Source organism: Panthera pardus, unplaced genomic scaffold (assembly GCF_024362965.1).
Source record: "Panthera pardus isolate Hobbes unplaced genomic scaffold, ASM2436296v1 HiC_scaffold_22, whole genome shotgun sequence".
NCBI lineage: Eukaryota > Metazoa > Chordata > Mammalia > Carnivora > Felidae > Panthera > Panthera pardus.
The window spans coordinates 69,429,831-69,454,091 of record NW_026526788.1 but is presented as its reverse complement, the minus strand read 5'-3'; the positions used below and the strand labels follow the sequence as shown (position 1 = coordinate 69,454,091).

At 46.5% G+C, this 24,261-nt stretch overlaps 1 protein-coding gene across 1 annotated transcript in view; it reads right to left on the bottom strand.

The window, feature by feature from the left end:
• Window positions 1–24,261, bottom strand: part of TCF7L2 (transcription factor 7 like 2) — a 199,656-nt gene that overhangs the window by 50,338 nt on the left and 125,057 nt on the right. The window contains 1 exon segment of the mRNA XM_053909926.1: window positions 23,619–23,762. Coding sequence (XP_053765901.1) covers window positions 23,619–23,762 — 144 coding nt within the window.

Here is a 24,261-nt window from a genome sequence, read left to right as displayed (position 1 = left end):
CCTATTATACTTTTAAGAATTGTGTGAAATCTCCCAATAATACTTCAAGTGTTCAAGCTATGATTTTCAAATACAGATGCAAACCAGCAAATAGAAAAACGGATTTATAAATTCAAAAAGGGGAAGAGGAAAGGAGGGGGAACATGGTAAATTCAATTTTTCAACAAACTGTCAAGATAACGTGTTTGCCAACATAATCAATCCTGTTTTTCTGCTGTCATGATAAACTAACTTCTGCACTGATGTCAGCCACACACATCAAGGTTTTCTTAGTAGAGCACGCCATAATAAAATAGATTCATTCACACATTTTAGTAAAACAGGACCAAACTTCCTTAAATCCTTCCACAGTTATAAAAGACAGGTATCACTAAAGAATGTTCTCCATGTGTGTGTGTGGGTAGATTCATACATTGTCTGTCTGTCTGTCTATCTATCTATCTATCTATCTATCTATCTATCTATCTATCTATCTATCAATCAAACTACCTATCAGGTTATTAGGGGGTTTTTTAGGTTTATGAAATACAGTATGACATTGAAGCAAAGAATTTAAGGGGGTAAGGCAACAGAGAATCACAAGAGGCAAGCAGACGCAGACACACACACACACACACACACACACACACACAACTGACCACAGGTTGCGGACGGGATGGTCGGTAGTTGCGGTTTTTAAAACCGCGCGCTGTCCTTGAAACGGAGGCCGCACACAGCTCCATTAGATACACATCCAGTGCTCTTGATCTATTATTTACAAAGAAAAACCCTTCACTGCTTAAGTGCCCCCTTCCACTTCAGCTTTCCATTTCAACAGCATCAAACAACTTACGGGGGTGGGGGTGGGGGGTACACACAAGATACAACGACTTGTGTTCATCACAACGTCCACGCAAGTCAAAATCCCACTTGGATGGGGGAAAATTTTTAGAATAAGCGGAACACAGGGTGTCGGCTAAATGACAAACGAGAGGTCTGCTCTGAAAAACGGATTGTCATTTTCCAACAGGCAATAAGGGGGTTTTAGAGTCATTCTCTAAGAGGTATTTCTACTGGAAAAAAAAAAAATGGGGAAATTTTCAGGAAAATCATTTTTCCCTCCAGGATGTGAACAGAGTGTTTTCCAAACGTATATTTGGTATGGAATCCCTTAATTATCGAGTCTGCTCTTTGAGTCAAACTGCATTCGATCTAATTAGTACGCTCAGATCTCACCTCCATGCTGAACTTTAAACTCTCTGAAGCCAATTAAAAACTATTTAAATGAATATTAAAAGGATTCCTGTGATCATTTCTGACATGAGAGAAAACATGCTTTTCAGCAAAAAATGGGTTTACACAGCATGCCTACATTTCACAAAATATTTGAATTGAGTTTTTGCATTTCATCTGTCTATGACCCTTCTTCAATGCCACCGTCCGATTCTCTTCCTTGGCTGTGTTATCATCCTTGTTCAGGCATCTCTGCCACCAATACAGTTTTAACTACAATTAGAACTGTTTTATTATTCAGTGCTCTTCAAGTTTTCGATAACTTATTAAGATTTACTGGATGGTACCCATTTCCCACTTTCATTTGGATGCGCTGTTGAGGGCAGCACATCTGGCTATGTACCAGTAAAAGTCGGAATTGGGAAAAAAAAAAATTTCTTAGCAATTTCCAGTTTGATGAGGCAAAGCATACTACCGCCACAGTCAACATACAGCAAGTTAAATGCACGCTCTCTCCCTCTACGTCCAGGCCTTGAAATAGCTTTTTGAGAATTAATAAATTATTCTGTTTGCTTAGGAAATTAAATGCTCCCATGCAAAGCCGTTACAATTAACACCACTAAATGTGTTAGGTTATACTAAAGAAATCCTCACAGCATAATTATATCAATGAGTCATTTAACTCACATATATTAATTCAATTTATCTTCATTTAGCACTGTGCAGACTGATGGATTGTCATCATTAGAAATGACAAAATTCCACACTGGAAGAAAACACAGACCTGCTAAGGCTACAACCTCTCCCAAGACCACACATCATTGCCTCCACGAAGGGTGCCCCCAAGGAATCGAGGGATGTATCCTCCACCAAGGACCAAACAGTCAGGGCTTCTGATCAGGACGAGAAAGAGTATCAACCAGAAACTCTGGAACCTACATACCAGTGTCAATAAAGAAAATTCCCATACAGAAATCACAATGGTAATGTGTCCTAAGAACATGAAGCATTATATATTTTTGGTATTAGAGAGAAACTGTCTAAAATACTCCTTGGGAAAATGCTACACAACAAATACCATTTCCCCAGTCATGCAACCTATTGATAAACATTTCTGATTTTTAAAAAACGAAGAAAAAAAGGAAGGAAGGAAGGAAGGAAGGAAGGAAGGAAGGAAGGAAGGAACCAAAGCAAACATATTAACTAAGAGAGCTCAGCTGGGGATACTATCAATAAAGACAGACATTAACGAGCAAAGCAATTCCAGGACTGTTCATCGGGATTTCCTTCTGAAAACTCATAGGATTAGAGAGGTCATGATTAAAATTTTAAGAACTATTGAGACCATATTTGACCTGTAACAGCTGAGGATCAAGCTAAACCCACCCTGATGGCCATCCTCGATTTTGAAAAGTGGAATCATGGTGGGAAATTCAAGGCTAAGTGACTGGCTTTGCATTTGATTCTTAAAAGGCTGATTTTTAGATTTAACATCTTAAAATATCGGACTCAATTATTTAGTTCACTCTTTCTCTTAAAAAGAGATCCCTGGCCCAAGGGAAGCAGAAATCTTTGGGTTTAAGATCCCCAAGATGGTATTATTTATCTCCAGCTTCTCTAATTCGGACAGTGGGGAATGAAGGAAATTAATTTTAGTTTTTGTAAATGCTGGTGGGAAAGGAGAGAGACCACAAAGCTCCCTGGGACTAGCAGTGTGTGCAAGGACTAACAAGAATGAAGGGTCACAGGTTCTAAAGGGGACACACCTCCTTTCTCAAGACTACGTTGCCAGCCACACAGAGCCCCCTTGAAGAGAACTCATCAACCCAGCCATTGCATCCAGCCCAGGTCAGACTTCCTTAGAAGGGAGGATGCCCTGTTCCCTCTGATTCATGTCTTCTTGGCCACTGACCAGTTAAGCGAGTACTGGGGGGCAAAAACTAAATAAGCACATCAAGCTTTCATAAGTTAGAAGTTTGTCGATCTGGTCAAAATTAAAACATGCCAAAATAACACACTTACTGGGATTTTTGCATTTATTTGCTAGAAAAGGGCTAGCTCTCCACATCTCCTCCACCCAACTGCAGAGAGGGATGCTTAAGAACTCGCAAGCTGTCAGGGTTTCACGGACTTGACAAGGCAGACCTGCACGGCCAGGGCTTGGGATGGTTTCCGGTTATAGAACCAAAAGACTCCTGTCACCCAGGAGGCCCCTAATTAAGTACTGCTGCAGCAATATGACAAAAATAAGGGAATCTGCTTTGCAGAGAACTGGGACTCTCTGCTAGAACCAAGAGTTGAAATCAACAAATGAACTGGAAAGGGAAGAAGTCATTTTCTCAATAGCAATGACACGTAGAAACTTACCAGAAAAGCTTAAAAGCCTAATAAAGGAAAAAGTCTTTAAAAAAAGAAAAAAAAAAAAAAAAAAAAGAGGAGGAAGAGAAGAGGGTCGAAATATATGGACCTCCCTTTATCACCTCATATGCTTAAAATACATGTACTGCTCACCTCTGGACAAAGACAGCCTTCCATCAAAACATTAGAGGGGAGAGGAAGAGGACAGTAGAGGCCAGCGTGAGCCTCTGAAATCCACTGGTTTTCATTAACAAATAAATGATGTTTTCGTGGACTTTGAACCTTTGCTTTTCACAGCAAGTTTAGCAACAGTGCCAGGGAAAGTCACCCAAACCCAGTAAGTGGATTTAAACTCTACGAAGTAAGCATGGAGACTTGCCGTGCCCTTTACAACACGTGTGTGGTTTTTGAGACGTTAGGTGCACAACACGCTCAAGCCCCAACTGCTGCTGTAGGTAATTAATTACAGGGCTAAGGGGAGGGGATTTTAAAGGAGAGCAAACCCTGCAGAGCCCTTCAAGTCACTTACTGGATGCTGATAATTTCACCCCTGACCCCATACTGGTGCTGGATGCCAAGGAAGAAACGTGTGTGTGTGTGTGTGTGTGTGTGTGTGTGTGTGTGTGTGCGTGTGTGAACATACCTAGCCCTTACACTGACAAGATAGCTTTTTACAGGCAAGACAGCCTCTTCCTCTTTCCTAAGCAACTTGTAAACACACCCAGAGGCTAACATACAATGGGCACAGCCAACAAATAATAAAGTAACATTGAATTATGTCATGCCTCCGCCACAGCTACGCCCATTGGCCGTCTCCGGGAGCACTGAGCCAATGTCCCTGCCACGGTGCAGTGCAGAGCGCGGTCTTGCTCCTCAGCATTAGGCACAGATGGAAAGCATGTTGCAATCGCTGCCTAAAGCAGACTGTGAAACTGGTTTCAAATGCAACCAAGCATCTTCCTACAGTCTGGACTGCGGTGTTATTTTTTCAAAACCATCTTGTTTTCGTCTAGCACCTTTCTTCAAGGAAGTTTAGGAGGGACTATTTCCCCTAATCAAATAAAGCCTTACAATGACAACAGCCTCATTTTACAGACGGAGAAACATACACGCTCAGAGGATTTAGGAGAACTTATTCGAGATTAGATGGTTAGTAACTTTAGCAAATGGAAAAGAGGAAGAGAAACCATTGCTGCCATCGTCATGAACAGAGAACTCTTCCCTACATTCTCTCCTTCAGGAGTTACTGATTTAACAAATACTGATTCCCTGTCTATTTCATGTTCTAGGCACTACAGAGAAGTCAGTGAAACAACACAGAAGTCCTCGCCTTCGGGGAGCTTATAATCCAGAAGGCAACTATGATTTACAACTGTCAAAGAGCTAACAGATGCATTCCTGGACTACCTGGATGGTATTTGTACCATCCAGTCAAAGTCAACGTCCAACAGAAACCAGTTCTGTGTAACTACCCAGGCCAATGTTCAACTCCAATGACTCTGCCCCATGAAAAATATAATTGAAAAGCTTGCTTTACATGCTAAAGAAGAAGCACGAGTTTTTCATCACTCCTTTTCTGTAGGTTTAAAACAATCCCAAATACCAAATTACGCTGTCAAATCATCGTGAGATGAACAGCTATTTGCACTGGAGGTCAGAGAACATCACAGGCTGAGGGAACGTGGTGTTAACAATCAGACGGTGTGTTTTTCACGCCATCCATAACTCGAGCTGTTGGCTATTTTGTTTGACCCATACAGTTGGCTAAATTAGTCCATGCTTGGGACAGAAACACCACTGGCACTCAGGGAGCAATCCTGAATGCCAATTAATACTAATTTGGATTTCTTCTCTTTGACCCAATACATAGCATGGGCTTTCTCGTACTTCCGTACTTAATTCCAGCACTATCTGAACTACATCTCCTCAAACTACTGCCATGGACTCTTAACATTTTTAGCTGATTTTCCAACTATAAATCAGATAAAATAAATAGATCTTGAGGTCAAGAGTCAGCAATTAGAATCTACTTCACCCTTCACTGTAATTTCGGGGCAGCCAAGCTTATAAGAAGAAGAGCTTCCTTTACCCAAAATGTGTGTATATTACATGGTTACCATCATGGCTTAAGTATGAATATACAGAACAAATTAAGCACCAGGCTAAGAAATGTCTGTTGTAGGAATTTACATATAAAAACATTACCACTGTACACACTTTATGTTAGTCAGTTTGACAACAAATTATATTAAAAAAAAAAAAAAACATTACTACTGGAATACCTTTAAGGGGAAATTTTTTTCTTAAAAAACAAAACCAAAAAACCCTCCAAAAGACAATTCCAAAATCTTTCAAATAACATATTGGGATCATAAATTCTTTAAATACAGTTTCTAAAACTGATTTTTTTTTTTTTTTTTTTAACAACTGTCAGGCTGTGATGGGCTGATGAAAAAGGTACCTGAACCCAGTGTAACAACTGAAAGTTCATTTTTATCTAAAGGGAAACATTTTTCTAAAAACGCATACTTCACTCAGGCAACATAGAGATCCAAAAGAATTGATTCCTCTAAAAGAATTTCTTACATTCTTGAGTTTCTTAAATTCTTAAATTTCTTAAATTGTGGGGAAGAAGCCCACAATTAAAATGCTTGCTTTAAAATGAGGAGAAGACTAGGGGCGCCTGGATGGCTCAGTCGGTTAAGCGTCTGACGTTGGCTCAGGTCATGATCTCACAGCCTATGGGTTCGAGCCCCGCATCGGGCTCTGTGCTGACAGCTCAGAGCCTGGAGCCTGCTTCGGATTCTGTGTCTCCCTCTCTCTCTGCCTCTCCCCTGCTCATGCTCTGTCTCTCTCTCTCTCTCTCAAAAATAAATAAACGTTTAAAAAAGTCAATAAAATGAGAAGACTAAAGTTTTTAATGTTTTCCCACCTGTCTCCTTAGTGGCTTCAACAGACGTATTTTTAAAGTGTAAGCACAGCAAAACTAATTTCTGTGTGAAATTTGCTACAACGTCAAGCAAGAGTCACTTTTTAAAAGATCTATAAAATAGTATATACCTTCTTTCTTTTTAAGCTTTTTTTTTTAAAGTTTATTTATTTATTTTGAGAGCAAGAAAGGCAGGAAGGGGCGGTGGGGGGAGAGAGAGAGACAGAGAAAGAGAGAATCCCAAGCAGGCTCTGCACACTCAGTGCAGAGCCTGACATGGGGCTCAAACTCACAAATCGAGAGATCATAACCTGAGCCGAAATCAAGAGTCAGACACCTAACGGACTGAGCCACTCAGGTGCCCCAAATAGTATATACACTCTGATGTAAACCACTGTTTAATTAAAATATCAAAATTCCCAGAGTGACAGGTAAAAACCAGCAAAACGAACTAAACATATATTGTGCATCACAAGACAGACAATGGATGTCTCTAACGAGAGCCGTCTGGGGGCTTAACTTTCTACCCCTGGAGCGCTAGGATGCCTAACTTGGGTCTCCAGCCCTCCCTACGCATCTCTTTTAAATTGCACAGCGCTCACTCCTCAACGCTGATACCAGTCTCTATTTTTACTGAGGCTGGTAAAACTGAGGCTCCCGGGGAATACAACCATCTCCCCTGGGCAGCACCGTAAGTGGTGCAGTCTGAATCTGTACTTCTTACTCTTTCCAGCCCCAAGACCAAATCCCCTCCAAAGCAATACTACCCAGCAGAGGCAGGATGGAAATGTGCCAGCACAGCAGTTGGAAAGCAGGAAGTACCTACTCCCGCCCCTGACGGACACATCAGGTGCGTGCACGCGTCTGTGGGTGCGTGTAAAACCTCCGTGTCGGTTGGGATTGCAGTGGCTCCCGTCACTAACCGAGGGGACAGGTGGCAGGTATGTTGCAGCACAACTAGTACAGATAAACCCTCAATGGCCTATCTGCCTTCGGATTTTTTAAATACAACAGAGGCCAAATGCTACGATGAAGATCAGAAGTGCCTCTGAATGACCGGATGGCAAGAGGCAAGTTGCACAAAAAAGTCACTGGCAGGGAACTGGGAGAGTCTGTCATGCCTAAGGTGGAAGGAGTGATTTTTTAACAAATGTTTTTAACTGGATGTCTGGAGGAAAACAGCCACCTCCCTGCAGAAATGATGGCTGGGCCTATGGCAGGCGGCATCCTGCAAATGTGGAGGCAGAAAAGGCCCACATTCAGATGCACCCAGGGGGCAGCATGTGTATACAGTAGGGGGCTCTGCAGTGCTTCCTTGCGCAGCCCTATGACTGGGTTGGGGCGGGGCGGATTCCTTGGGGATAACACAAACCTAGAAAAGCGGTCAGTGTGGTGGCCACACTGATGCCTGGAGGTCTCCAAAGTCTTCCTCCTTTTCTTATTGCTGAGAAACAATGGCATCTCTATGCCCTCAATGGCTTCCGTGTGAGCCCCTCCCCCCCACAATGGCCCCATTCAATCCCCCACCAAGAGTGATTGCCCCAAGTTTAACGGCCGGTGTTAGGAGAGCACCGGATACAAAAGGAGGTGTTTCCAGGTTCAGTGAACACTTTACTTCCATTCATCAGAGAAGGAACAAAAGCGAATCCCCCCCTTTACCTCACGCAGGGCAGAGGCTGGGCTCTGCCATCCCCACCAAAACGCACCCTTTTTCTGGTGGGGGTGGGGACCACAATGTGGGGACACATTGTGTTTTCAGGTTCATAGTGCAAACAAGGTTCCTGATTGTTCCTACCTTCAACGCCAATACATGTGCATAAAAGTGGGATTCTTTTGCCCCTAAGAAGAGCCAAGAGGAAGCTGAGCCAAGAGCCTCAGGAGGGGACCGATGAGGGCAAAGAGAGAAAATGGTTCCCAAACGGCAACCAGCAAGGTCAGTAGATGGACCTTAAATTATACTTTGGAATCATTATTAGGAAAATAGCCCACCCCTTTCTTTGCTTTAAATTTTTATTAGGGTTTATTGCTGTTTTTATTAAGGAACCTAGTGTTTACTTTGTATAATTGTTATAATTACAAAGTACTCCTGCTAACTTGACTAGTATAGGCTACTAAAGAAACACCATTTGACATAACGCAAAGTGTTACTTCCCTAACTGCAAGTGATTGATATACCTTGATCTTGACCACAGATTTCTATAGGAATCTTGGGTATCAGTCAACAGCCCTGATTTACTAGTTGGTCATAGGGCTCAACAATTTTTTTTTTTTTTTTTTTTGGACCTGTAGAGTTTACATGAAGTACTAAGACTCGAAATAGCACAAATCATCCCTCCCTTCTCAGTGAGACACCCACCCACCCCTCTACCCAGCCAAGCTGGATTAGTCATACTAAACATAGCCCATTCCCAACCAACTCTTCAAGCTTTGGCAGGCCTAGCCCAGCTGACATTCCAGGCCCAGTTTAACATTACATAATGAGAGTTTCCCCTCCCATCATGGGCTGCAAGTCAAAACAAACCTGCTGAACTCGGAAGCAAGGTACCAGCTCATGTCCCAGTTACAGGACATGGGACCACATGGGGTAGAAGAGAGCTCTTAGCGAAAACTTAAAAGTCACGGGTGAAGTGAATCTGTTCTTATTGTGGTCAACTCAAGTCATACTATGAGTTCAAGTACTGGAGATCCCCAACCTAGACGCTTTCCAAGTTTTATCACACAGTGTTGGTATCAGACTTGTTTTCAATGAATCATTTTCACACATTTCTGTGCGTGACTTTTTAACAAAAATCCAGAAAGCAACACTGTGAAAGAATCCCCAAGTACCAGTCCTCTGGGAAAGGTGGTAGGATTATACAGGAGGATACAATTCCCTGCCAAAGAGTCGTTGTCCCTCCAGCATTCAAAACACAAATGAACGGTAAGATCTGATTTCCCATGTATTGCTAAAGCACATTCACTGCTGGAAAAGTTTCCAATACTCTCTATGTATGAGCTACAGCTCACCTCTTCCTAGTTAACTTCCAACAGAAAATCCTATTAGTACGTGATCAACACCATCATGAACGAGCCTCTGGATCATCGTTATGTCAACACCCAGAGCATCCCAGAAAATGAGGATTTCCCGAATGGAAATCAAGCGAATTCCTAACGAACGTGCGTAACTTCAACACACCAATCTAGAAAGAGCTTCAGATCAATGGCACTTGACAGGAATGGTCCACAAAGTCAAACGACCTTGAATCAGAGGTGACAGAATGGAAAGAGAAAAGCCAAGAGGACCCGATTCTAGTCTTGACACCTGACCGTATGACGTTCTGGCAGCCATCTCCTCCCTCCGGGCCTCAGCTTCCCAGGTTTACAGAAAGGACTGGACGAACAGGCAGGTTTGATCACCAGAGACCTCTCCCAATCCTGAAATCTTATAACTGATTCTACCAACCCACCCACCCTGACCACAGTGAACAAAGTACTCTCTGGTTGGGGTTACACGCACCAGGAATTGTTTGTGCCAATATGTTAAGCCACTCGGGTCCACTTCTCTGACCTGGCTTATTTCAGTTGTCTGGCACTGGCATCCCAGGCCCGTGTATACAATGACCTCACCAAGAGCTCACTACCTGTTTGGTAACACTCAATGTGTTGTTATCTCCTTACCCACAAGAGGGTCCCAGTCAATCTCCTTAGATCACCTTTATTATTATTATTTATTAATTCTGGAGACCACATCTTTTCTTAATAAACCAGGAGCCAAATTAAAAACATTGATCCCCAGAGCATGGAGGGCTGTTGGCCCTATTCTAAATAGCTCCAGCTTAACGGTGCTTTTAGAATTATCTTTCTTTCCCCTCCTTCTAAACTGTTAAAGACTAGAACGCTCGGACGCTGATCCGTTTGGAGCCCACAGAGGATGTGTCCCACAGACAGGTGTACATAGATCTTTGTGGTTGGAAGAGAGGCAGAGCACGGACTTGATGTTGAATGAGCAAGAACAAAAACATGGTGAGAAATCCCATTAGGGGGACAAAATGGAGGAGTGAAGGCGGGAAGTGAGGAGTGAAGAAGCAGAAAAATGGGGCTGGCAGCATCTAAGCTATGCATGGTAACTCTCCAAACTCCAAAGGCAGGCTTGTCCACAAAACTCCCTCTTTAACGTGGCTTTCTTTGGCAGCCTCACTACCAAGCCCATTGACACCAACATGGAGGGATCCAACCACTGCGGGAGTTCAGATTTCTCCAGGGGGCTCTGGAGGCAGCTTCTTCTGATGATGCTTCAGAAAGGAGCAGACCTCAGGATGGACTCAAGCCATCTTGCTCCTACCCTTATCCCCAGCACCAGAATGGCGCCTGGCTCAGCAGCATTCACTGACATCATGCTAAATGGGCCCAGGCTGTCCCAAGAGCGGGTGTCTCCGTTGTGTTATCCCAAGAGTCCACAAGACCTGTCTTTCAGGCTTTTTCATAATTTGTGTGCACAAGCAGTAGATGCCTGTCCTACAGACTCAAGTGAACGGCCTTTATGACAGCTGTCAGAAGTCCGATGTCTGAATAAGCGGGGGCTGAAATCCCTGCTTCATGCCATTACTTCTGGGCCCCCTTTAATCCTCATCCGCCAAGGTAGAGAGATGACACCGCCTTGTCTACCTTAGAACCTGGCCTGGGAACCAAGCCCCCAGCCAACCGGAAGAGTAGAATAAGCATTCCCGGAGTGTCACCCGATATTGCCAAAGATAGGGCCAGATCGTCAGGCACTGTAAAAAACCAGAAGTGGGGCTCAATAAGGCCGAGACATTCGAGATTAAGTTGAAAGGGGAGCTTACGATGTATTTTGCAGGCTGTCTGCAAGTCCATTAAGACACTGTACCCTTTGTCCTAAAATTATAGGCTACTGTATACTATACTGTGGGATCACCAGAAAAAATTACTCTGAATGCCTTGCCCTGAAAGGGATAAAGAGGAGGCCGGGCGATGGTAGCATTAGGGGTAGAATCTTCTAAGCGTTTTCCCCCAGTGCTGCTTGCTCTATGCCCCTCCCTGGTGTCCAGATGACATCTATTAAATTCAGGCACTGCTCCACAAGGGATCTTGGCCTCTGGCTAGAAGAATAGCATCAAAATATTGCTTGCTAACAACCCATAAATTTAAACAATCAGGATGGCAAGAGGAGGTTGCCTGGGAATCATCACAGAAGAGAAGTCAAAAGCAATGTGGTTTCAAATGGGACACACAGACAGACACCCCTCCAGCAGGATGTTCCTTCTTTCACAAAGGCAAATCCTTAGGCTCCCACGAGGATTAGGAAATCGTCTCTTCACTCACGTGACCACTTACAGTCTTGAAACTCCAAGGAAGGTTTTGGCGGAGATGGGAGGGGGTGAAGGATCTCCAAAGAACAGCACGTCTGACTTGACTGAAGGCATCAACTCAGTTGACCCATGGCCCATCCTCAATGTTGGGAAGGGTGTGAGTGAGGGGAACAACACAGACACGCAAGGGCACCGATGTCATTCAATGCACCCAAGTGGGGCGCAGCTTGAATAATCAGAGTACAGTCCTAGAGTCCCAGGGACACTGAGACCTGGGAAAGTCTCTTGACCTGGGAAGAGGCCTGGCTCGCTCCCACTGCCACAGTGCCGTCCACATGATGGACTTTTCCTCTGCCTCCTAACTAGCCCACCATCATGGGGAGTGGAGTGCGGCAGAAAGGACCACACGCTGCGCAAAATATATGCTTTATGCTCTGGTCCTCACACCCACTCACACAGAAGACATACCATTAATAAGGACCAAAAAATGTGGGCTTCCTCCCAGAGCCACCTTGTACAGAACCCCTCCCGTCCTCAGCAATCCCCTTTACCATTATTTGGTTCCGCGTCCTGACAAAGGAGGAGGTGAAAAACACGGGCTCCTCAGCATTTACACATCGAAAGCCCGCTCGGCAAAAATAAGCTTTCCTCTTGCAAGACCTGTTTTAATCATTCCACCAAATGGCCTAATTTTTTTTCCCTTCATTTGCGGGATCCCAGCAATTTTTTACCGTGGGTGGTAACAAGAGTCTAACTGTTTCTAATTATTTAAAAAACAAAGCCACACACACAAAACCAAACAAAACAAAAAGCGAGGCTGCCAATTGCCAAGAGACTCAGAAGCCACAACTTCCGGTAATAAAGACTTTTCTTTCCAACTATCATAAACCGGCGTATCTGGAGAGCATCTGTGTGTCTGCTCAATGCCTCCCGTCCATGACGGGGGTGCGCTGGGCCCATGCACATGTTACAGAACAGAGGGAGCCGGCATGAGAGGGAGGTGAGCCCCTCGCCTTTGCAAACATATGAAGACTCAGCCTTCCAGCCCCAGCCCTAACCAGGCAGCGGAACCATGGACACATTCTTCTTGAAAATTGTGTGCCACGATTTCCCTCTCTTTAACCATGAGGAAGACGGTACCAACCTGGTGGAAGAATTGAGGTAACAGATGAAAACCACTTCGGCCAGAGCTGCTCTATAGGAAGCACTCAATAAGCTACCACTACCTTATTTATATATAAAATGGGAAGGGAACAGTGTTAGTTTTTCTCTCATGGGGTAGCTGTGAGGGCAAAACAAGAATATTTTGAAACCCTGGAGCCGATGCCCCGAAGGACTGCAATTTCTAACAAATGGTGGGGAGTATTAATACTAAACCACACCCCCCACCAGGGGGCGAGTTCTTTCTTCCCACCAAAGAGATGCATTAAAAAATACCCACTGAGAATTAATAAGGAAGAGCTAACGTCGACAGATGTTTACCAGGTTCCACATACGCCATCTGCCTTACATACGTAGGTTCACTGAAATCTCCCACGAAATGAAGGTAGATACAAAATGGGAAAACTTAGACCCCTAGGGGGGCTTCAGGAAGAAGCGTGTGGTCATTCAGCTGGCCAGTCGCAAAGCCAGAGTTTGAATTCATGCAATCTCCACCCCAGGCTCCTGATCGTTTCATTACAATCTCTGCAATAACTACCACCAAGGACCCGAACAACGTTCTCTCGTCTTTTGAGGCAAGAGATCTCATCCGAAACGGCCTTGCGAGAATTACAGTTTTATCATTAAACCTGAAAGCCAGACTAACAAGTGGATCGTTTTCAGGGAGAGGAAAGCCGATGGGAAGACTGTGCTATTAAAAACCCAGGAGGAGGAGATCGACACTGAAGAAGGCAGGAATTTCTTTGGGCTAACTCGAACCTCCATTTCCACAAAACGCCCCTGTTCCACTCAACATGCAAAAAGAATCCAGTACAATCCTCCACTGTCCGACCCGGCTTTCTACCCCACTTGTTAATCATGCCTTGAGGGGGGCAGTAAGTTTAACTGCAGACAGTCAATTCGGTTAATGGAATTCTAAGCCCATCAGTTTTCAGCTGGGAGGATGAGAGAACCTTTCACTGTGTTTCTCTAAAGCAAATATTTAGTGCTTTCATCTTTTAGTGCCCTAACAGGAGATCTGTCACCCAAATAAAAAAAATAAATAAACCTTCTCATGTGGGTGTTTGTAGAAATGGTACCACGTCTCCAACGTCACTCAGACAAATGGCGAGGACTTTCAGAGAGGAGCTGAGCTTTTTGCGTGCTCTTCTAGAAGCAAGTTGGAGAGTTGTGGCACCGGGCCCCGTGCTTACACTTGCACCACGGGGGAAAATAATGTCGCTGCCGCCTGTCTCGAGTCCTCTATCAGTGCAATCCGGATGCAGAAATGCAACTTGCTCCTACCCTGCTGTACTCCTCTTGTTCTGCCGAGGTACCCAGGCTTGTGTTGCTTTGCTTCGTGTGTGTTGTTGCTCTTGTCTTCCTTAAATGGAAACCATTCATTCTTCTCCCACTTGGAAGTCATTCCTCTACAGGAATCTGTTGCCCGACAATGAAAGTTTCTTATCAGCAAAACTCGCTCGTCTTAGCTGAATCATCGATGCCCTGAATCTACCAAACTCTTCAGCCTGGCAAGCGAGAGGCTGGGAGGAGGGGTGCGGAGCCAGGAAAGTTGGGTTACAGTTGGGTTACTTTTGTAGAAGGCAGTTAGAATCCTTTTTCCTGATTCCGGGGGGGGGGGGGGGAGGGGGGTTTAGATGCCAGAAAGCCAGAAGGAGAGTTACGACCGTGTTTCTGGATGTCTCTCCCCCTACGATTTCTGCTTTCTGCACCGGGTCACTGTTTCCACTTCTCAACTGGCTGCAGTGGCAGGTTTCCAAGTAATTACAAAGACGGGAATTAGATGACACAACAATTTACATGTGTACGATCGCTTGTACCTTCCCCAGCAGAATCCACGGCAAAGGCGTCATCTGCTGTCCAGTCAAGTGTGACCCTCTGAGCGGGGCACCTTTGAGGTCACCTCTGCTCATTTCTCAAGAGGAGGACAGGCACTCGCACAGGATCCTCATCACATACATGTCCCTGCAGTGCACTTTCCCCTAGGAAAGCATTAGCTCTGAACCACCACGGCCTTGCCACGCACGCCCCTGCTCACGCCCCTGCTTGTCCCAGCACCTGGGACATACCACTGATCACGAAAGCACCTCAAAATCCCTGGTTTCACCTAAGTAATGGCATAAGTGAGGACAGCCTGGGAGAACCACGCTGGGCCACCAAAATCTACAGAAAACACAGCATCCTCATTTTACACATTATGCCTAAACCTTGACAATCTGTCCCGACATCTGCGAAAGAGTAATATAGATAATTCAAGCCGGAATATTCCAGAAGTTGTTTCATATCACATTGCCGTCTATACTGGTGGCAATAACGTACATCCTTTATCCTTGATTCATTTTTTTTTTTCCCCTTTGGTCACTGTCAAACTTAGCTTGAATTCCCCTAAATCCACGAGGTGGCCCAAAGCATACTGGGTAGATGCACAAGAAGAGCCAGTATAAAAGCCAGAAAATCCCACCAAGACTTGTCAATAACTAACAAGCTCACAAGCAAGGCACCACGGTTACGTCTCGTTTCCCGAAGTAGGCACAAAGACCAGAGCAGAGATTCTGATAACCGACAGTGGAAAACGCACGTCTCCAAGAGAGAGACGAAGCAAGTCAGTGCTGCCTTTCAAATGGTAAAAATGGTCACGCTAAACCCCACGTCTCCTGTGACACACCCCCAGCAGATGGGTGTGTATAAGGCAATGGAGCCCTTCTGTATCCTGATGGCAGCGGTGTTAATACAGATTCGCGCGGAAATTCATAAAACTATATACAGACCGAAAGAAAAGTCGATGTTGTTGGATGACAGATTTTAAAATACGGTTGACCCTTGAACAACCAGAGCGGGGAGGCATCAGGAAAACCAACCCCACATCGTCAAAAATCCAAATGTAGGGGGCGCCTGGGCGGCTCAGTTGGTTAAGCATCCGACCCTTGATTTCGGCTCAGGTCATGAGATCCATCTGCTGGGCAAGAAGCCTGCTTGGGATTCTCTCTCTCCCTCTCTCTCTGCCCCTCCCCCCACCCACGCCCTCTCCCCCATTAAATAAACAGTTAAGAAAAATCCATCTGTAACTTTGTCTTCCTCCAAACTTAACTACTAATAGCCTATCGTTGACCAAAAGCCTTACAGATAAACTATCAATTAACACGTATTTTATGTTTTATATGTCACATGTCTTATATACTATATTCTTACAATAAAAGAAGCTACAAAAGAGAAAACATTACTAAAAAAATTGTGAGAAAGGAGTGCCTGGGTGGCTCAGTAGGTTAAGCATACGACTTTGGCTCAGGTCACGAACGCACGGTTTGTGAGTTCGAGCCCTGCGTTGGGCTCTGTGCTGACAGCTCAGAGCCTGGAACCTGCTTCAGATTCTGTGTCTCCCTCTCTGTCTCTGCCCCACCCTGCTTGTGTTCTCTCTCAAAAACAAACAGATAACTATTTTTAAAAACAGAAAAGGAAAGAAAGTTGTGAGGAAGAGAAAATACATTTGTAGTCCTGTACTGGACTCATCCAAAAAAAATCCACCTATAAGTGGACCCATGCGGTTCAAACCCACGTTGTTCAAGGGTCAGCTGTGTGTGTGTGTCTGTCTATGCGTCTGTGTTTACTTATTTATTTACTTACTTATTTTTAAAACCTACATCTCAAAAGAACCTTGGTCACCAGACCTAAAATCAGGGGCACAAAAGCATATGGAGTAAGAGCCAGACTGAAAAATGGACCGTTGCAGGTGGCCCCATCAAGCAGAACGGCAATGAGGAAAGGCCAGCACGGGAACCCGATCTGAGTACGCGTTGCCGTCCAAAGCAGGGCAGGGCCAAGGAGAAAGGAGGTCCCGTTCCGTTTAGGAGCAAACACAGCTGCGCATCAGGACAGCCGCAGGCCCAGAGATGCCCCACTTCCCTTCGGAACCGCACGCTTTTCTGAAGCCCGCAGAAGATGCGACAAGCGATCTTCTCCTCCTCCGCTCACCTCCAGCCATCTTTCTCATGTGTTCTGGAAAAAGCGGCCAGAGGAAAGAAACATCCGAGCGACGGAGCTGTGAACAACCAACAGACTGGATGTCTTTCCGGGCGGTCACAAATGTTGTCTACTTTCTGCTGGAGGGGCTCCTCATTTCGCAGGAAGAGGGGCCCTCTCACCTGTCACCCTGGCTCCCGGAGAACCACCGGGCCTGCCAGAAACCCCAGCGTGGCGAGCCAGGCCTAGCAGCAGTGATCGAAAGCTCCCCGATCCCTCTGCCCCGGCCCCATAGCTCATGTTCAGTCCCACGTCCTCTCCCGCCAGCTCTGTTTTCCTAAGCAGCAAGAGGCCACGGCTGGGGTGCGGGGCTGCGGTGCAGGGGCTCCGACAGAGCCTGGCAGACACAGTGGCCGGCAGGGTGGGGAAATACACCGAGCAGGGCAGCCGCACACCTTCCGTCACTCCGATCCCCCCCCCCCCCCACCTCCCTTGCTTCTCTCCTTCTTTCTCTGGTGACTTTAGTTCCTTCCCACGGGGGAAGGAAGGAACGGACTCTCCCAAACAGCAACCTTCACTCTGGGCACACGCAGTCCTCTTCTTCGACCTTCCCAGAGAGAAAGGCGGCCCAGCAGACGGCGCGCTCGCACTGGGTGGCATGGCCCCAGACACGTGCGTGAGCACACAGACAGGCACACGGGCCCCGGGAGGTTTCCAGCAAAGTTGAGAACTCCGTGGCTGTGCAAAGGCCACCTCCTTCCTCATTTTCAGCTCCAGTAGAGGGGGCCAGCGACTGATGGGAGAGGACCGCCACGGAAGGGACAGCCAGCACCTGAACCTGGCCCCACCAAGGATCCTAGGCCACTTCTATCACCTTCCTCCCGGCAGCAAACCAAAACAGGGCGGGGACATCTTTCACTACTGCCTTTTTTTAACGCAACAGGCTTGAAAGGGGACTTTCGGAGATGTGATGGAGAAAGCTGGCAGCGTGTGAAATGAAGGAGGGAAAACGATCTATTTCCTGGTATTGCCTCTTGCTAAGCTCGCAGCAGCTGAGGTAATTAATACCTTTTGAATAAGGTGCAGAGGACTGGCCTGATAAGGAAGGATGAAAACTGAGATCTCCTACTCTGCTTACCTGACAATAATTGCCCAATAAAAATGAATAAACGCAGCTCCGGAGTCTGGGCTGAAATACGGTTCCTATCTGTTCTTTAAAGTCCACGCATCTACCTCAGTGACGTCACTAAAGACACCAAAAGCAGCACTCTGAGAAACAGAAAGATCACGGCAGACAGACAGACACACAGACTGATGTGACAGGTAAGGTCACAGCCACTAGTGCAAAGCATCCACTCCCTCTCTTCAGCTGCCGACCGAGTCATCTGATGGAGGGGGAAACGTGTTAAGGAATAAAAAAGAAAAATCTGAAGGCTAATTTCAACTCTCCCTTGACACAGTTTAGCCCTTTAAAAAGTGATCTGCTGCCTCACAGAATTACAAAAGGGGAGGACCCAACACAATAAACCATGCGGGTGATAACATATCATGCATCAAAAGCCAAGTCTTCTCTATTAATGACCTTTGTCACATGGGATGCAAAGAAAACATGTGACTCACAGGAATAGGGGAAAGGAGGCAGTCACAAAGATAAGAGCCGTGATACAGCCTGGGGCGTCCCAGCGGATGTGAGGCGGCCCGAGAGGTGGGGACGCAGGGCAGGGGACACTCACACCTTCCACACGGGCGAGCTCCTCAGAGGCCCTCCGTGTGCTCGGTGTGCCTGGGCTTCCAACTTTGTAGACCAGCCTCACCGGGCGGGAGGAAGTAAGAAGTGAAAAGCACAGCATTCACAGCCTGCAGTCCAAGGAATGGCAAACACGTGGGGAATAGGGCCTGGAATGATCCTTTCCCGCTCTGGGCCTATTTTCCCTGTGCAAGCTGTGTCCAAGCTGGGTCAATCACGTAGGAAGCAGGCTACATCATGATGTGCTGGGAATGGGATTCCACTGAGGCATTAGGGATCCCAAGCTGGGCACGACAGTGTCCATTTCTACGACCGAGGGGACTAACGGGTAGAGGAAATCAACGCGTTCGTTGAACCTTCCAAGAATTCAACGGGACGCTTTGCGAGTAGAGAAGGAGAGCAAGAGGAAATAACACAATAATGTGGGTGGTCCCGCTAGCGATCCCACCCTGAGAACGAATCTGGCCGGGGGGATCTTGCTGGTGCAGTGGCACAGAATGGCCCAGGGCCGTATGCACGAAGCTACGGGTCCCACGCATCATGAGGGCATTATGGAATGTCTGGACTCATTTTGCCTTGTCATTTCCAACTCACATCCGCTCCCGCCTGTGATGCAACTGCCCTGTAACAGTGGAATTTTAGAGACAGTCTGTTTGCACCGGGGCCATGACGAAGCACGTTGAGGGAAACCCACGTCTTGAATGGACAACCATGAAAAGTTTTACAGAGAGTCTCCACTGCACACATCACACTCAGGAAGGTGTCTCCATCGCCAGAGATGTAAAATAAACAGAAAACAATTGCACACAGTATGAGGTGAGGCCCGTCTGTGATTTTTAAAACACACCTTTTGAAAGAATGGAAGGACGTCTGTCACAATATTAACTTGGCCTTTGAGAGGTACTGGTACTGTTTTCTCACTGCTTCTCTATGTCGTCAGGAGTAAGATGACAACTTAAACATTCTAGCTTAACAGAATGCTTGCAAAGTTGCAATGCAGAGACTTATAAAGCAAATACTTCCCTTCTAATGTACTTTGTTGTGTAAATCCAGATTTTCCATACATAACATGTATTGAAAGATAGAGTACGAAGGAAATGAAGCAGTCTCTACATTTGTTTCAGTGACTAATAAGCAAAAATAAAACTTCAGCTGTGATGCCACGCTTTTTAGAAATCAGACATATAATAAGCCACAGATTTATAGGATGTGGTCTAATAAACCTAAGAAAAGTTTCATTTCCTCCTCGCCAAAATGGTTCACTCCCTGTCTATGCGACTAGCTTTGCAAAGTTAGCAGACGTCTTTTTTTTTGTTAAATGTGTAAATTGAGAGATTTAACGAGCACCAACAATAATGTGCCCCCCTGAATACACGCACGCGCGCGCACACACACACACACACACACACACACACACACACTCCCTCCCTCCCATATCCTTAAATATGAAATAAAAACAGCCTCCACGCTAGCAAAAAGGTAGGTTACCCAAAACACCAAAAGGGACAGCGTTTGCCATCTTGTTAATCCAACCACTGATCAGCAAAAATTTATACAACCCCCGAAAAGGGGGAAGCAGGGAATAAGGGAAGGATTCAGACAAAGAACTTTTTAAAAGGGTGCTTGCCAGCATTTCCGTGAAAATAGCATTAACTTAGCAATTACGGGAAAAAACACTCTTTCTTATCTGAACGCACTTATGCCACGGGTCCCGCCCTATTATGGTCACTATTAGACATGTTAATAGCCCCAATGTAATGACTGTGTGGCTAGCTTTAAAAGGTATGTGAATAGCTAACTAGAAAGAAGTGACTCACGCCGGCCCAGGTGAATATTGATTTTCTTAGTCATAATTACTCAGTTGGTCTACCAACTTTAATTCTCTGGAGGGGAGGGCTCAAGGGATAGACTCCAGCCGCCTGGTAAGAAAAGACAGGGAAGGGACAACGAAAGTATGGCTGGGGTACAAAGTATCCTGCGTGTGGCACTGGTGAATGCCACAAAGTCACCCGATGTGACTGTGAATGTCCTGAATCAAAAGCTTTCTCCCAGCCCCTGAGAGGGGAGAGTGTTGAATAGGACCCAACACATCTTCTTTAGCAAGTGGAGGATGGTTAGTATCCTCCCCTGAACCGTGTGCCATTGCCATGGTCCTCATTAACAGCAGTTTTAAGGCTACGCCCCTGTGCCGTGTGCTCCTCAGCAGTTGCTATACTTCCCTGTGGCTCACTTGCAAAAGGGGATCACAGCATCTCCCTCTCAGGGTTGTCGGCGGGTCCCAGAGAGTTACTGGAAGCTCAGTGCTTACAGGAAGTGCCTGGCCCATAGGGGGCGCTGTGTTGCATCTCACTCTGATCAGTACTTCCAGGGATCCTGGTAGCTGCCCCTGGCGAAGCAGGCGAGGCTGGTCTGCCACCCCCATCCCCTTTTACAGACACACGGAGCGTGTCACAGTGGGGTGAAGCCCCTTGCCAACAGAGGTGAGGGAAGGCTGGACTCAATCCTATGAGAGAGAGAGGACACACGTGAGCTAGGGCAGAGAGAAGGGGGAGAGAGAATCCCACAAGGGGGAGAGAGAGAGAGAGAGAGAGAGAGAGAAGCGGGACTCATCAGAAGCGGGGCCCGAACTCATGAACCATGAGATCGTGACCTGAGCCAAAGTCAGATGCTTAACCGACCAAGCCACCCAGGCGCCCCCTACTTCTGACTCTACTCTGGCGTGGGTTCTGCTGTGCTAACCCAGAGCCACCTGGAGCACAGCCACGCTGGGATTTCCCTATCCCACTGCAAATCCTGAACTAGTAAGTACTGCAGATAATACCTAAGTAGCTTCCGTGAAAACGTCCACAGCCAAGCAAGCCCATCGCATGGACACACATGCTCCTAGAACCTTGCCGAGTGTTTGTGCTGGTCGCCAGCAACTCTGGCCAAGCCCCACTTTGTACGCTTCCGCTCACTGGATGCTCACAGCAGCCCCTGTGTGACTCCCCCTTCACCGGCAGAGAAACCGAGGCACAGAGCAGCTGCGTAACTTGCCCAAGTCCCCACAGCCCATGAGGGGGCGTCTGCGTGTCTGGCCTATTCCCGATTTAGGGATTTAGACCCAACGCTGGAAGCGGGGCATATCAGGGCTTCCCCCAGAAGAGGTTTCTGTGTCCTGAGGGCAAAGCGGAGACATGAACGCAGTCGCTGGCCTCAGAGATCTCGAGTTATAAGGAAGAAACCCAGTCTTTCTGTTTCATTTTCCTCATACTCAAAATGGGTGCCTAGTTCTCCTTTATCTGCCTCGTAACTCTGACCAAAGATTAATGAGTTACCATTTGCCAGGCCGCTGGGGCAGGAATAACTATACGTGCGGTGTGTGGCCTTATCATCCAGGGTCAGAATGGACAGCCGGCTGCACTTGTTAAAACCTGGGCCAGGGAGGGGCTGCTGAGAAAAGGCTTCGCTCAGGCCATGGGCTGGTGCACACAGAGGGAGGCCTCCCTGTCCTGTCACACCCAGACCCAGTAAAGAACACGGGCCTTACGTGTTCACCGGCCCAGGAAATTGGAGTGCAGGCACCATCGTGGGTGGAGAAGAGGGCGTTTCCAAAGAGACCAGGAACATCTTCAGTTTTGTTTACATCTGGCCAAAGCGGGGGCCATCACATAGGAAGATATTCACAAGACGCTAACGCACCGAGTTACTAACCAGAGTTAGGACACGTTGCGGTGCACGGAAGCACCCTCGGTGTCACCTCACGTGGGAAGAAGATACAAAAGTGTAAACAAAGTATGATTCCAATCCTGTGGAACACTTTTAAAGTTTCGACACAGGGATGCCGGGGAAGAAACACAGCCAAATATTAAGGGATTATAAATGGGTAAAAAAGACAGTGGGTGTGCACATTTTCTTCTCTATGTTTCTCCACGTGTTTTCAGTTTTCTTAAAGGGCTGCCTACTACTTCTTACATGAAAACAAGCCGGTAAGGATGAACGAGTTCACCTTGTCTCTCGCTGAAGGCAAGACGTGTGTACCCGTGTTACATATTACTCTATGCCTAGGCCTGTTCCCTGTTCCCGGAGTCCCAGCGCCCAGCACAGCCCCCAGCACATAGTAGGTGCGCTGTAACTGTTTTTTAAAAGACGTTTCACTAATTGGCTCTTAAATATTCACTTTTCTTAAAAAAAAAAAAAAAAACAAAACAAAACCTAGCATTAATACAAAATCATTTGCCATTCAGGTCTCAAGAGTTACTTAAAATTTTTTTATCTGCATTGACTCCTGCTTTTCTGAGAACGAAAGCATGTTCTACATGGTCTTTATGCTTTGAGACTACTAATTTGAAGGGAACTGTCACTCCCAAGCACGGAGCAATATGGGGTATTGACATAGTATTGAATTATTTAAAAGAAATTAACAATGCTTCCTGTCCTTGGACAAGCGCGGCTGCGAGGAAAGCCATTCACAGCTGCCTCGGGAAGGTATCACTCACTGCAGAGGACTGAGCATTTCTCAGTGCCCTGAATTCTACAAGAAAATCCTTAAGTTCTAAATAACTAATAACAAAGGCAAAGTCGAGGGAATAACTTGTCTTCCCCTGGGAGCTGTGAAACGTCCCAGGAAATTATTTCCTGGGGGTCAAGTCTAATGGGATAACATCATTCTCACGGAAGCTCCACATGACCCTGGACCATGCAGCCTTTACGGGGAGCCAGGCACCTTGGGTTCACGGGTGCGCCACCCTCCACCCTCTCCTCGCAAACTAGCATTCTTATGGCTATGATAAACCTATCGGTGATCAGAACACCCAGACATCACGGCACCCGATGATGTGACGGCAACCCGGAGGGAATGTAGGGGTCACGGTGGGTGCAGCCTGCCCTAACGCGGGGTGAACTTTGGACGGGCGGTTGCATTTCAGAGCTAGCTCATCTCATACCGTCATTCTGCTCCGAGACCTACCTCCAAACACCAGGGCTCCCCAACCTTTTGTAGGGAGTGGCTCCTTTTCATGTCCCTGAAGACTTGAGTGCTGACAGTGAAGTCTGAGGGGGGGTAGAGGTGCTGACAGTCATGTCCCTGAGTGCAGCAAGGGAGGGGGCACTGCTGCCAGGAAGAAAGGGGAACAGAGTGAGGCTTGGGAGGGAGGGGGACGCGGTCACCAAGGCATTCATGGCCCCCAGCCTGACTTTCTTCCCTAACCCACACTTCTCTACAAACTCCGAGCATGGTTCCCGATGCGACCCCAGGACTCTTCCACCTCCCTGCCTTCCAGCTTGGGGCCCCCTGTAGCAACATCTTAAATACAGCCTCCTTCATGCAACCTTTCTGTTACATCCCTTCCCGCTGTCCCCACCTATGCCCATCCTTCCCGCAGTGGACACGGCTGCTCCTTGCTCTGAGCCAGCTGGCCAGCACTTTCTCTCTCTCTCTCTCTCTCTCTCTCTGTCAACTTACCTTACTGAATCTTCTATTAATTTAACCAAGTGATACGGCTGATAGTTCTACCCTACAAAAATGCAATCACATACGGCTCCACCCAATACTAACCTAGGGCTATCTGGGGATCTGTCTAGTCACCTTCTCCTCTGCCGGACTACGATTT